General features: G+C 49.6%; 1 protein-coding gene across 4 annotated transcripts in view; it reads left to right on the top strand.

The window, feature by feature from the left end:
- The window catches only part of ELN (elastin), a 60,205-nt gene extending 52,299 nt beyond the window's left edge, over positions 1-7,906 (top strand). For all 4 annotated transcript variants that reach the window (XM_060268539.2, XM_088658260.1, XM_035139194.3 and 1 more), the window contains 10 exons: positions 299-403; positions 548-595; positions 1,189-1,227; positions 1,505-1,561; positions 2,219-2,260; positions 2,554-2,580; positions 4,049-4,093; positions 5,592-5,621; positions 5,737-5,766; positions 7,063-7,906. In XM_060268539.2, the coding sequence (XP_060124522.2) occupies positions 299-403; positions 548-595; positions 1,189-1,227; positions 1,505-1,561; positions 2,219-2,260; positions 2,554-2,580; positions 4,049-4,093; positions 5,592-5,621; positions 5,737-5,766; positions 7,063-7,088 (449 nt within the window). In that variant the 3' untranslated portion in view covers positions 7,089-7,906. The remainder of the gene's footprint in view (positions 1-298; positions 404-547; positions 596-1,188; positions 1,228-1,504; positions 1,562-2,218; positions 2,261-2,553; positions 2,581-4,048; positions 4,094-5,591; positions 5,622-5,736; positions 5,767-7,062) is intronic.
- The last annotated feature ends 4,947 nt before the right edge of the window (positions 7,907-12,853 follow it).

The raw sequence follows: 12,853 nt of genomic DNA, 5'->3' as shown, positions 1-12,853 counted from the left end.
CATCTCTGAAGCATCCCACATTGCCACGATTCAGATTGTTAACTTTCTGGGGCATGAGTTGTGTGCTCACTGTTCATTTAAAACACCTTCAGAACACATTCCCACCTGGAGAATCCTGAGAACTGTAGTTTGCCCCTCACAGAACTCCAGTTCCTCGCACCCTTAACAAAGCACAGTTCCTAGGTTTCTTGAACTGGCCCAATCATAATGGAGCAGATAATCATAGGATTATAAAGTTGGAAGGGGACCCCGAAGGACATTTGGTCCAATTTTGCCCCTAATTCCAATCTCTTTGTAGGTCGTGGTGCAGGTGTCTTTCCTGGTGGTGGAACAGGCGTCTTGCCAGGGGGCGGAACAGGCGTCTTGCCAGGGGGTGGCGTTGTGCCAGGTGTTCCTGGAGGAGGTAAGGGACCCCTCAGCTACTCCTCATCCTCAGATCTCGGGGAATTGGCACTGGAGAAGATTCCCAGTCCAGTTTTGCTGTGCACCAGAAGAGATCCCTGGGCATTGGGGCTCTGATCACAGATTGCTTCTCCTAATCTCACAGGAATCCCCCAAACTGGAGTGCAACCAGGGGCCAAGCCACCTAAATATGGTACGTATGAGTCCCTGTCAGGGAAAAGGGCACGATATAAGTAACAATAATTGTAATGATAGTACTGGAAGTTCTGCCTATCCACTCACCTGCCCACACCTCACCCAAAAAAACAAAAACGAAACATTCACAGGAGATCTAGCTACCTGTTGATAAAAGGAAGTCTTATCTTCACACAGCACAGAATTAAACTGTGGGACTCTCCACCACAACAAGAGGCAGTGATGGCCATCAAACTAGAGGGCTTTAGAAGAGGATTGGGTCAATTCATGGAGGAGGAGAGGGCTATGGATGGGTACAAGTCACGATGGCCATGCTCTGCCTCCACAGTTAGAGGCAGGAAAGCTTCCAGATACCAGTTGCTGGAAATCTTTGCAGGGAGCAGGGGAGAGGGCTCATGTGATCCTGCTTGCTGGTTTCCCATAAGAGGCATCTGGTTGGCCACTGTGAGAACGGGATGCTGGGCTGGATGGACCTGATCCGGCAGACTCTTCTTATGAGTTGAAGAACTGGGAGGACACGGAAAGTGTCTGGTCGGCAGTGGGGAGAAATGCCTTTGATAAGCCGAGACTCGTTTTTTCTCACCCCAACAGGTGTGCCGGGAGCTGGGCTGGGTGGCGTTGGTGTACCAGGTACGATGCGGCAGACCCAGGGGAGGGAGGGGAGAAGAGGGGCCTCCACGCTAGGCAGGACAAGATGGACAGCTCCATGGCTCATCCCTTGTCCTGGCTACACATCCGAAATCACTTGGGGGCTGGGCTGTGGGGCTTGGGAGCATTCCAGGCAGTCATAGGCTGAATAACTTCAGTATCCTCCATGTTCCTTTACTCTATGGGTCCTCCACAGATTATAGCTTATTTCTAACAAACCGTGAGGGTGGGTTTATGACTGAGCCACTTTTCCCGGCAGGCTTTGGTGGACGAGGAGGATATGGGGTCCCCGGCGCAGGTGGCATTGGAGCTGGAGGTGCGTAGAGATCGTTCAGCCAGAGCACTGGGAAGGAAACCCCCAGTGTTGTGCTCTGAATTTGGGGTGTGTGTGTGTGAGGGGACTTTGCAAGTTGTCTCGATGGCCTTACCCAACGGTGACCTCAGTGAGTTGACCCTCTGCTTTGTCATTGCTACCAGCCAGAGCCTGCAAGGAAGCAAGCAGTGGGATCTGCTAACTGTTGTAATTACACCCTGTTGTAGCTGCTCCCTATTTTAGCAACTCTTCGTTGTAGCTACTCCTCATCCTCTGACTCGGAGTACGAGTCAGAATTATGACAAAGCAGGAGGACGAAGCTCTCGTCATGGAGGATAAGATGAATATCAAAAGCTACTCCACGATTACCTCTTTTGGGGCAGCCCGTTGGCATTTTGTACTGGTACCTACGACACCTTTCTCGATATAGAAGTACCAGCACCACATTTTTCTTACCCCCCCCCCCCAAAATAGTACAGGATATACCACAAATGTTACAGCCCCAATCTGCTTCCTATGGTCCTATTTCAGGGGGTCCTGCCTCCAGCTCCCCTAGCCTGTAGTGCCCATGCCCAGCCCCACCACTTCCTTGAGGTCAGCAGGCCGCAAGCCTGACTTCCAGGACGACCTTCTAATTCCCCCTCACGCTCTCTTGCACAGGGCTGGCGTACCCAGGAGCCGGTGGCAAACCTCCCAAACCAGGTATGGGCATAAAGGACAAATTTACCCTAATGAAGGTTCCCAGCCCCACGGGAAAAAAATTCATTTGGGATTGGATATTTGACAGAAGTCTTGGGATTTCATAGAAGGAACCCCCCCCCCAAAGCCTTCAGCTCCCCTAAGGATGCAACATTGAATCTGGACATGTAGATTTCAGACTTTCGGTGTATTGCGATATCGAACAGGGCGTTGCCACAGTTGTGCAATACACACCCCAATTTGACCTCCCTCAACAACATCTATTCTGATCAAATGTCTTCTTATTTCCATCACAGGTTATGGTGCCGGCATTCCACAAGTTGGTGAGTTGATGAACTAAGTTCCCTTTATTTTATAGATAGATAGATGATAGATAGATAGATAGATAGATAGATTGTGTGTGTGTGTGTGTGTGTGTAAGAGAGAGAGAGAGAGAGAGAGAGAGAGAGAGAGAGAGAGAGAGAGAGAGAGAGAGAGAGAGAGAGAGAGAGAGAGATTATAGAACAAAGTTCAATAATGCTCTCACTGCGGGACAAATTTGGGTACAATAAAAATGCTAAGTCTTTAAAAAACACACACCTAAAATTACATTATTATGCTTTGTAGCCAAGATCATTAGACATCCAACATGCTTGCTTGTCAAGAAAAAAGAAAGCAAGGGAAATAAATAAATAAAAGAACAGGAGCAGCCTAGTGAGGCGAGAAACTCACAAAAACTGTAACGTACCGTGACTAGATTAAAAGGGGAAAATATCCTAATTCATATTGTCATTCAAAAAATGCTAAATCTAAATGATGTTAAATAGAGGTTAACTTCTTTTTATTTTAAGCACCTTTATCAGGGGTCACCAACCTTCTTATATATTTATATGTATTTCTATGATTATTTAATGCATTTATATGCCACACTTTTCTCCAAGGAGCTCAAGGTGGCTTACAAACAATAATTAAAAACAGATCTCAGAACTCATTTAGACGGGCAATTAAAATCCAGTTTGCCCTGGCAGCTACCCAGTTGGTCAGCATCGCCTGCCTCTCAGTTCCCAAAGGTCTGTCAAAGCAGGAAGACCTTATCCTGCTGGCGGAAGGATAACAAGGAGGGAGCCAGGCGGACCTCTCCTGGGTGGGGATCCCACAATCTGGGAGCAGCCACAGAAAAGGCTCCGTCTCTCGGTGCCTCTGATGTTGATGGGACCGAGAGAAGATGCTCACCCAAGGATCTGAGCCCCCAGGCTCAGAGCATCCTATCTTTCTGGTAGCCTAGATGGGTGGAAGAAGAAGAAGTGTGGAAACCTGTAAGGAGCGTCTCCACCCCCATCGTTCTGCCCAGACACTGAGGTCCAGTTCCGAGGGCCTTCTGGCGGTTCCCTCACTACGAGAAGCCAAGTTACAGGGAACCAGGCAGAGGGCCTTCTCGGTAGTGGCACCCACCCTGTGGAATGCCCTCCCACTAGAGGTCAAAGAGAACAACAATTACCAGACCTTTAGAAGGCATCTCAAGGCAGCCCTGTTTAGGGAAGCTTTTAATGTTTGATGGATTTCTGTATTTTAGTGTTTTGTTGGAAGCCGCCCAGAGTGGCTGGGGGAACCCGGCCAGATGGGCGGGGTATAAATAATAAATTATTATTATTATTATTATTATTATTATTATTATTAAGGGGTTGGACTAGACCCTTGAGGGTCCCTTCCAACTCTATAATTCTATGAACCAGGCTTGTGGAATTCCTGCCATATTGAAGCTTTTCTGACACTCTCTCTTTCTCCCCCACCCCCATCTTTTCTCCATTGTAGCGGGCGGAGCTGGATATGGTTATGGTTTGTCTCCTATTTACCCAGGTATGTTGATAGGGGGTGGGGTGGGGGTGAGTTCAGATCCTGAAAAACCCGGGTGCAGGAAGAAAGCAGTGCTGATGATGGATGACACCCACAAAGGAGCTAAAACAGGCCAGGGGAGAAGTCAATTTGGAGGCAAGCAGGTGGTCTTCAGTGGGGTCATCTCCCTCATAATGTATGCCTTACACCCTGTCACTGGTACCAGTTCATAAGAACTTAAGAATCTAAGAGCCTGTTGGATCAGGCCAGTGGCCCATCTAGTCCAGCATCCTGTCTTTACAGTGGCCAACCAGACGCCTGCGGGAAACCCTCAAGCAGGATCCAAGCGTAAGGTTCCTTGCTCCCACAGGAGGTAGTGATGGCCGCCAGCTTGGATGGCTTTGAAAGATGCTTGGTCCATTCATGGAGGGGGGAACTAACAATGGCTACTAGCCATGATGGCCATGTTCTGCCTCCATGGTTGGGGGCAGCAGAGCTTCTGAATATCAATTGCTGGAGACCACAGGAGGGGAGAGGGCTCTTGTGCTCAAATTCTGCTGTCATGGACTCGCTGGATGCAGAGGAGTGGTGCGAGGTGCCAGTGGGGGAACCCCCAAGGGAAGAAGTCTCAGAACCAGGGGGTTGGTGGTGGGTCAGAGGGAGAAGAGGGAGCAGAGGAGGAGGAGGAGGTGTCAGGGGCTGAGGAGGTAACAGGGTTTAGTGAGCAGGAAGAGGCTGTGGCAGAGAGCAGTCCAGAGGCAGAGGCAGAAGCGGAGGCTGGGGAGGAGGAGGGCCAAGAGGCAGAGTGGAGACAGGCTGCTGAAGAAGCCAGGGAGTCTCCCCCTCCTGCTGCGACCAGCTCCCTTCCCCACTGGTTCCCCAGAACCAGAAGAGGTATGAAGAGGGCGGAGGAAATATGGGCAAGACGGCAAAGCCTCAGGTTGCTTGGAAAGAACTTAGGCAGCTGTGGGAAGGTGGGGACCTTCAGTCCTCACAACTGCCTCCTTGGGGCAAGCTCTATCAGGAACAGTTGCTGTGCTCACTAGGCCTGAGCTGTTTAGTTCCTTTGAATAAAGAGTTAACTTTACCTTGTGAGTTATGGCTGACTTGTTCCCTACTCCTGCCTTGACACCTGCTTGGGGGTTTCTCATATCAGGCATCTGGCTGGCCACTGTGAGAAGGAGATGCTGGACCAGATGGGCCCCCTTTGGCCTGATCCAGCTACAGGGCTATTTGTATGTTCTTATGCTCAGGGATAGGAGTCCTATACTAATGATCTGAATACAAGGAAATATAACAAGATGCTTGGGTGTTTTCATAGAATCCTGGACCAGTACAGCCATCTAGTCCAGCCTCCTGCAATGCATCATTTCGCCCTCTTCTCTTTCTCTGAGGCCCACTGCGGCCTTTGCCATGCACCCCTCACCCAAACACACACACGTAGTTCAGAATGTGGGGTGGGAGGGGGCTGCTGGCTGCTCTATGTGGCTAACCAGCTTTCCTGCCTGGTTTGGGCTTGCAGGTGGAGTCCCTGGCCAGCTGGGCTATGGTGGTAAGTGCAGTGCTTTCAGCTGGCTGGGTGGGTGGGGGGGTCAAGGGTGAATCCAGGAGAACTTGCCTGCCTTGAGTGACCTCACCGCATGTTTCTCTCCCCTGCTTCTCCACAGGCAAACCTCCCAAGCCGTACGGCTACAGAGGTAAGTCGCACCCCAACCCAGAAGCATTCCACTTTTGAACTGTTTCTGTCTTGTTCCAAGAGCCTCCAGGTTCAAAGGCAGTCTACCTCTTAGTGCCAGGCTCTAGCAATGGGGGGGGGAGAGCTTCTTCCCATCAGGCCTCACCTGCATGGGAAGGGTTTCACAGGCCTAAAGTGGGCCGCTAATTGGAACAGGAGGTCGAAGGGCAAATTCTCTTGGTCTGGCTGTTTTTGCAAAGGGTTGGGCGGGCCAGGAGAATGGCCACCAATCACGTTATGTTTGCGGACTTAAATGATGACAGCTAGTACCAACTGGTTCACTTGCCTGAATTCTGCCCCAAGTTGATAGTCAGCACACAAACAGACACAATTTGGGGTACTGTTTTCCAGTCCATTGGAATCTTCCACCATCCCTACCTGTGAGCCACCCACGAAAAATGCCCCGTGTCACACAGTGTCCTCCTCCTGTTGTTGTATTTTATTTTAATGCCTTTCTCCGAAGGTCGGATTCAGAGTGGCTTGCAATATTATTATTTTTCAATTATTTTTTTTATAAATTACAAGGTAATAAAAACAAAGTAGTTTTAGAACCAGCAACTGAAATACAGTTTGCCCTGATAGCAGCCCAGAAGATGGTTAAATAAGGACACCCCTGGTAGCAAAGGAGCTAGTCCATACGAACCCATCCACCAGTTCTGGTCCTGCTCCAGGTGCCTCAGGGCCAGCCCACCCACGAGGCAGGGTGAAACGGAAGCCCCCGAGGCACCACCCCCACAGACGTCCTTTAATGCCATCAACCCAGTCCTGTGGAACTCTCCGCCACTGGAATTTCAGCAAGTGCTGAACGCTTTTCAATTCCGCCAAACCTAGTCAGGCAATTCAGAACACCTCCTCCCACAATGTTTGTTTTAAACTTTTTGAATGGTTTTTATGGTTTCATTGATGTAAACTGCTTTGACATACAGTGGTACCTCGGTTTAAGTACGCAATTGGTTCCGGAAGTCTGTACTTAGCCTGAAGCGTACTTAACCTGAAGCGAACTTTCCCATTGAAAGTAATGGAAAGTGGATTAATCCGTTCCAGACGGGTCTACGAAGTACTTAAACTGAAAGTTCTCAAACCGAAGTGTACTTAAACCGAGGTATGACTGTATATATTTTTCTGATGTTGCAGTATACTGGTAATATTAGGTATTATTATTTTTACAAGTACAAATAGTTCAAAGGCAGCTGGGATGTAGGTAAGACATGTGTCACCGCTGATTGTCTTCCTCTTCTCCTCTCCCCACCCCTTGCAGGTGGCGTTGGCCGCAAGAGGAAGTAGCCGTGACAGACTGCCTACGATTCACCTCATGAACTTTGGTGCTACTGCCTGGTCTCGAATGTACCCCTCACCCCGAGAAAAGCAGATTCCACCACCACCGCCATCGTCACCCGCCGCCCTGTGCCTTTTTGCCCCACAGACCCCAAACAGCCCTCCTCCCTCTCACTGGTGCTACACCCACCCTGCGGGGAACACCCAGCCGTCCACTTCCTGGGCGGTGGGGGGGCCTCTTTGGTGCTGCGGCCGAGGAGGGCCGCTTTCGGAGGAGGGGGGAGATGCCCGAGCACTTTAGCCCGCTCCTGAGCCCCGTGTGGGGGGTCAGTAGTCACACTGGCCAGTTGGCCCAACTCCCTTTCCCAGTCTCCACCCCCCCTCTCTCTCCAGGCTCCAGTTTTTTTGGGGGGGGAAGAATGTCACTGGGTTGCCATAGGAGCCCCTCCCCTGGCACACTGCCTGTGCATTGACAGGGGATGGGGAGCAGGCCGGGCTGGGGGGTCAGTGCCAACAGGATTAACCTTAATCCCGCAGCTGCCGCCTGTCAGGGCCGCAGCGGATTAGCACAGCCCAGGCCACATCCGGCCTTTCAGGCAAGAGAGCCAGAGGCCACTCCGTCCAGGTCCGAGCAAAGAGGCCGCCCTGGGGGGTCCCCCCCCTTTCCCACAGGACAGTGGCCGACCTGCTCCACGACTCTTCATGTTTAATCACTTCGATGTAACTGGGATGGGACACTTTTTATAAAGAGGAACAGTAAACCGCTTTCCGGGAGAAAAAAAAAAGAATTAAATAAAACCTGACTAATAAATAACTTTTTAAAGGAACACTTCTTGTGCTTTTTCCTCCTGGAGACGTCCAGGCTGGAACCTAGTTTCCCTTGAGCAACCCAAGCAAACACAAATTGAGTGTCTCTGAGCCTCTGCAAAGGGGCAAAGCGAGTGCATCTTGGCAGATGGGACTGTTTATTATTAGAAGCATAGAGTCGTAGAGTTGGAAGGGACCCTAAGAGTCATCTATCTGGTTCAACTCTTTGCAATGCATCATGGCTAAAGATCCCCGACAAGTGGCCACCCAGCCTCTGTGGGAAAACCTTCAATGATGGAAATTCCACCACCTTCCGAAAGAGCCCGTTCTACTGTCTAATAGCTCTTAACCCCAAACTGTTCTTCCCAGTGCAATTTTTCTAGAAAAAGAGGTACTCGAACTCGCCATGAACGCTACCCTTGTTTTCTTATAATGGCAATGGTGTTCACCTGAGAGGTGCCAGAACTAGGCAATGTATTGTGCAAAAAACCAGTTTGAAGTCCATACTGTGATATCGGTTTCATAATTTTTGACCTGGCAATATATCACAAATCATGGTGTATGTGATAATATATCACAATGTTGAAAAGCAGATCTCACCCAACCCTATCCAGAATCAAGTTCCAGTGAATTCTGGCCAAAAAAAGGGCCCTGGTTCTTCCTACTGTTTAGTCAAAATCTCCTTTCTGGTCATTTGAATCCATTGGTTCCAGTCCTCCCCTCCAGAACAGCAGCAAACCAGCTCACTCCATCTTCCAAATGGCAGCTCTTCAGATCTTTGAAGATAGTTCTCATATGATCTCTCAATTTTGATAGATAGTAGAGGGATGCACACTTGGAAATAGCCCCCTCTGGATCCCATAGCTTAGGGGGAGGAGTTGGGCTGTAGGGCTCATTAAAGATCCAGAGGTGAGCTTGCTAGAGTGGAGCAAAGCACTTTGCAACCAGCAGTTCAGCTCCTTTGCAGCCTGACGAGGAGCTGAGCTGTTTCACTGGGAGTCATGCAACTTTTATTGCAGAATGCCCAGAAACGGGGCAACGTCTGTAAGCAGACACAACTGAGAAAATGATGGTGTTGGTTTGTTTTTAAAAATACATTTTATTGAATTTCACACATATAAGCCATCTCAAACAATAAAAAACACTACAGGGGGGGGGGAAACAAGAGAGTAGAAATCAGAGAAACTGTAAATGAAGAATTAATTATCCTGAAAAATATTACAGAGGAACTGTTTTGGATTGTCATTAAACTAGGACCATTATATTTAAATGTAATATTTTTCTTTCCCTAGTCATAAAACGCACAAGTGAATAAATGCATCTGGTGGAGACGAACTATGTTAGTCCATGTTTGCAAATAGAATAAAATCATAAAATCATACCTTGCTGCCAAAAACAAATCTGCAGGGGCCCTGCAGCACCTGTGAATTTCACAAGGAAATATCAGTGTTTGTGGTGCAAGTGAACTGAAAATAGGCAGGAAATCAACACCGAGGAGGGGGGAGAGCATCAGTAATCATTGGGGAATGGAACTGAAATTTCTATGGGCCATGTCATAATGCCACCATACAAATCTATGCTGCGGTCGCATTTTGAACATTGTGTGAAATTCTGGCCGCCTCACCTAAAAACGGGTATTGTAGAATTGGAAAAGGTTTAGAAAGCAACAACCAAAATGATCAAGGGGGTTGAAGGACTCCCCTATGAAGAAAGCTTACAGCGTTTGAGGCTTTTTATTTAAGAGAAAAGGCAAATAAGAGGCGACATGATAGGTTATAAAATTATGCATGGCATAGGAAAAGTGGATAGGGAAAAGTTTTTCTTCCTTTCTTTCTCATAGCACTAGAGGTTGTGGACATCCAATGATGCTGGATATTGGGAGATTCAGGGCAGATGTAAGGAAGTCCTTCTTCATGCCACTTGCTCCCACAGGAGGTAGTGATGGCCACCAGCCTGGATGGCTTTAACAGAGGATGGGGCGGTTTCATGGAGGATAAGAATACTATTGATGGCTTCTGGCCATGATAGATAGCCTCTGCCTCTGCAGCTGAAGGTAGCAATGCTTCTGAATACCAGTTGCAAGAAACCAGAGGAGAGGAGAGGGATCCTCTGCTTTGGTCCTGCTTGCAAGTTTCCCAGTGAAGCATCTGGGTGGTCACTTTGAGAAGAGGATGCTGGACTAGATGGGCTGTTGGCCTGACCAGCAGACTCCTCTTACATTCTTAATAGAAGCTAGCCAGCGCTTCTGGTGGAAAATAATAATAATAATAATAAATAATAATACACATCAAAAACTCTCAATACTGTATAGCCATATGCATAATTGTCCCAAGACTCCTTTTAGAAGTTGTTCTGTACACTGGCAGTGTGTGCCGGGGTGGGGTGGGGGAGGAGATACATACACAAATAAGCTGAAGGAATTGAAGGCTGTCACTGCTTGCTGCTCTGTACAAATTCAGAAAGGCAGAAATACAACAACAGAACAATAGGAGATCCGAATGCATCAAATAAGCACTCTAAGAAGAGCTCTGCGGACAGATCAGGCCATCTAGACCGGCATCCCGTTCTCACAGTTGGTGACCCGATGGCCATTGTGGGAAACCCACAAGCAGGATTCATGCTCAAGAGCACTCTGAGCCCGCCTGGCTTTCAGCAGCTGGTATTCAGCAGCATTGCTGCCTCTGACTGTGGAGGCAGAGCATAGCCGTTGTGGCTACTACCCATCGATAGCCTTTTCCTCCACAAATGGCTGCACATTAGCAACCAGAAAATAGACAGCAGATAAGAACCTAAGATAGGACCCAGGTGGCGCTGTGGGTTAAACCACAGAGTCTAGGGCTTGCTGATCAGAAGGTCGGCGGTTCGAATCCCTGCAACGGAGTGAGCTCCCGTTGCTCGGTCCCAGCTCCTGCCCACCTAGCAGTTCGAAAGAACGCCAAAGTGCAAGTAGATAAATAGGTACCGCTACAGCGGGAAGGTAAACGGCATTTCCGTGTGCTGCTCTGGTTCGCCAGAAGCGGCTTAGTCATGCTGGCCACATGACCCGGAAGCTGTCTGCGGACAAACGCTAGCTCCCTCGGCCTATAGAGCGAGATGAGCGCCGCAACCCCAGAGTCGGACACGACTGGACTTGATGGTCAGGGGCCCCTTTACCTTTAAGAACCTAACAGCTTGCTGGATCAGGCCCATCAAGCCCAGTTTCCTTTTCATATAATTGTTGAGCTGGAAGGGACACCTAGGGTCACCCAAGTCCATCCCTCTGCAATGCTAAAATCTCAACATGTAGTCTCCTATCCAGTTTGAAACCAGGCCAGACCCTGCTTAGCTTGCAAATGTGCCAGCAGTTTTAGAGGCCAACCAGATGTCCCAAGGGAAAGCCCACAAGCAGGATTCAAGTAGAAAGGGACTCCCCATCACCCCACCATGGCATCTGGCAACTGGTATTGATAAGTCTTGCTTCCTCCCACTGGCTAGAGCAGTCCTTGGTTGGTAACCATGAGGACTGGCATCTTAACCCAGTGGTAGGAGAGCATCTGTCCCAGGTTCAATCCCAGGTGGCATCTCCAGGCAGAACGCAGGAAGAGACTCCCACTTTGGAGAGAGCTGCTGCTTGTCTGTGTCTACCATACTGGGCTTGACTGCTGGTCTCACACAGGACAAGGCAGCTTCCTAATGTTATGAGTTTCAGACTCTCCCCCCCCCCCCCAATTACAAGTTTCTGGGTGCCAGACACTGAACCTCTGGGTTCAGTAAATGTTAAAATATAAACCAAGCCAGTTTCCTGACCAGAAAATCGACCGGGATGATGGAAAACAAAAGCCATTAGGAAAACCAAATACAAGGGGCCTCAGCTCAGAGTTAGTTGGGAAGACGAGTTTGAAGTAGAGTTTTAGAGTTGACTGTGACCTGACCTAAGTTGCAGGCTAGAAAAAGTGACCGGCTGGAAAAGGCAGAGTCAGAGCACAATGGTTGATGTCTGTTTGAATCCAGAGAAGCAAGAGCCTTTTGGGGTGTTAATGCTGGGAACTGCTGCATCGTAGGCTCAGGTTGCATATACAGTATGTGTAAATAAACCATGTATCATAGAAAAAAATACCTGAGTCCCTGCTATGCCTCATTTTTAAAAGGAAACATGATGTAGGGGTGAATTTTTGTATTTCAAATTTTTAGTGGCGCCCTCTGCGAGGCCAAAAACTGATGTCCCCTGCCTCTTGCCTTCCATTCTGTGCACTATGTCACAGTTGTGGCGCCCTGTGGTGCCCCCTTGGTTCAGCGCCTGGTGCCGCCCTAAATCTGGCTCTGGAAATATGGACCCTTGGTAAACGTGCCTGGAACCCAATGGCGTCTTGCACATCTCAGAGATTGGGGTGGCACACAACAATACGTTTTCCTCTTCCCTGCACTACCCCCTCCCCTTTTGTCTGCAGTTGCCCCTGGGCGCTCTGCACATACTCAGGGGCCCCTTCTCCATCCCCTCCTGAAACCCTGGAGAGAGCGGCTGCCAGTCAGCGTGGACCATCACAGCTTAGCTGTGGTCTGACCCAAGATCATACATTTCTCTTCACACACACAAACCCGTCGTTTTTATCTCCCGGTGCCCCCGGACCCTCTGCACGCGCTCAGGGCCACCCTCACCATCCCCTCCCTTTCCATCAGCTTCGCTTCCCAGAGAGCGCGCGGCAGCGGGGTGTGTGTGAATGTGTGTATGTGCGTGCGTGCGTGCGTGTGTGTGTCCGGTTCTGGCTGGCTGGCTGCATCCCTGCCGGGACTCCGCTTCTTCTAGCCCCCCGCCCCGTCCAAGCGAGAGGGGAGGCGCCTGGCCTTGCATCGCCTTGCATCGCACGTTGCATTATAGCTGGAGACGGGCGGAGTGAGGGGGGGGGGTCCCCTCTGGCTGGCTGGCTCCTCTTTGGACCCGCCTCCGTCCTCCTCCTCACCCCCCGCCCCATTTTCCCAGGGCTGACGCG

Source organism: Zootoca vivipara, chromosome 14 (assembly GCF_965207765.1).
Source record: "Zootoca vivipara chromosome 14, rZooViv2.hap1.1, whole genome shotgun sequence".
Lineage (NCBI taxonomy): Eukaryota > Metazoa > Chordata > Lepidosauria > Squamata > Lacertidae > Zootoca > Zootoca vivipara.
This window is presented reverse-complemented; position numbering and strand designations above follow the sequence as displayed.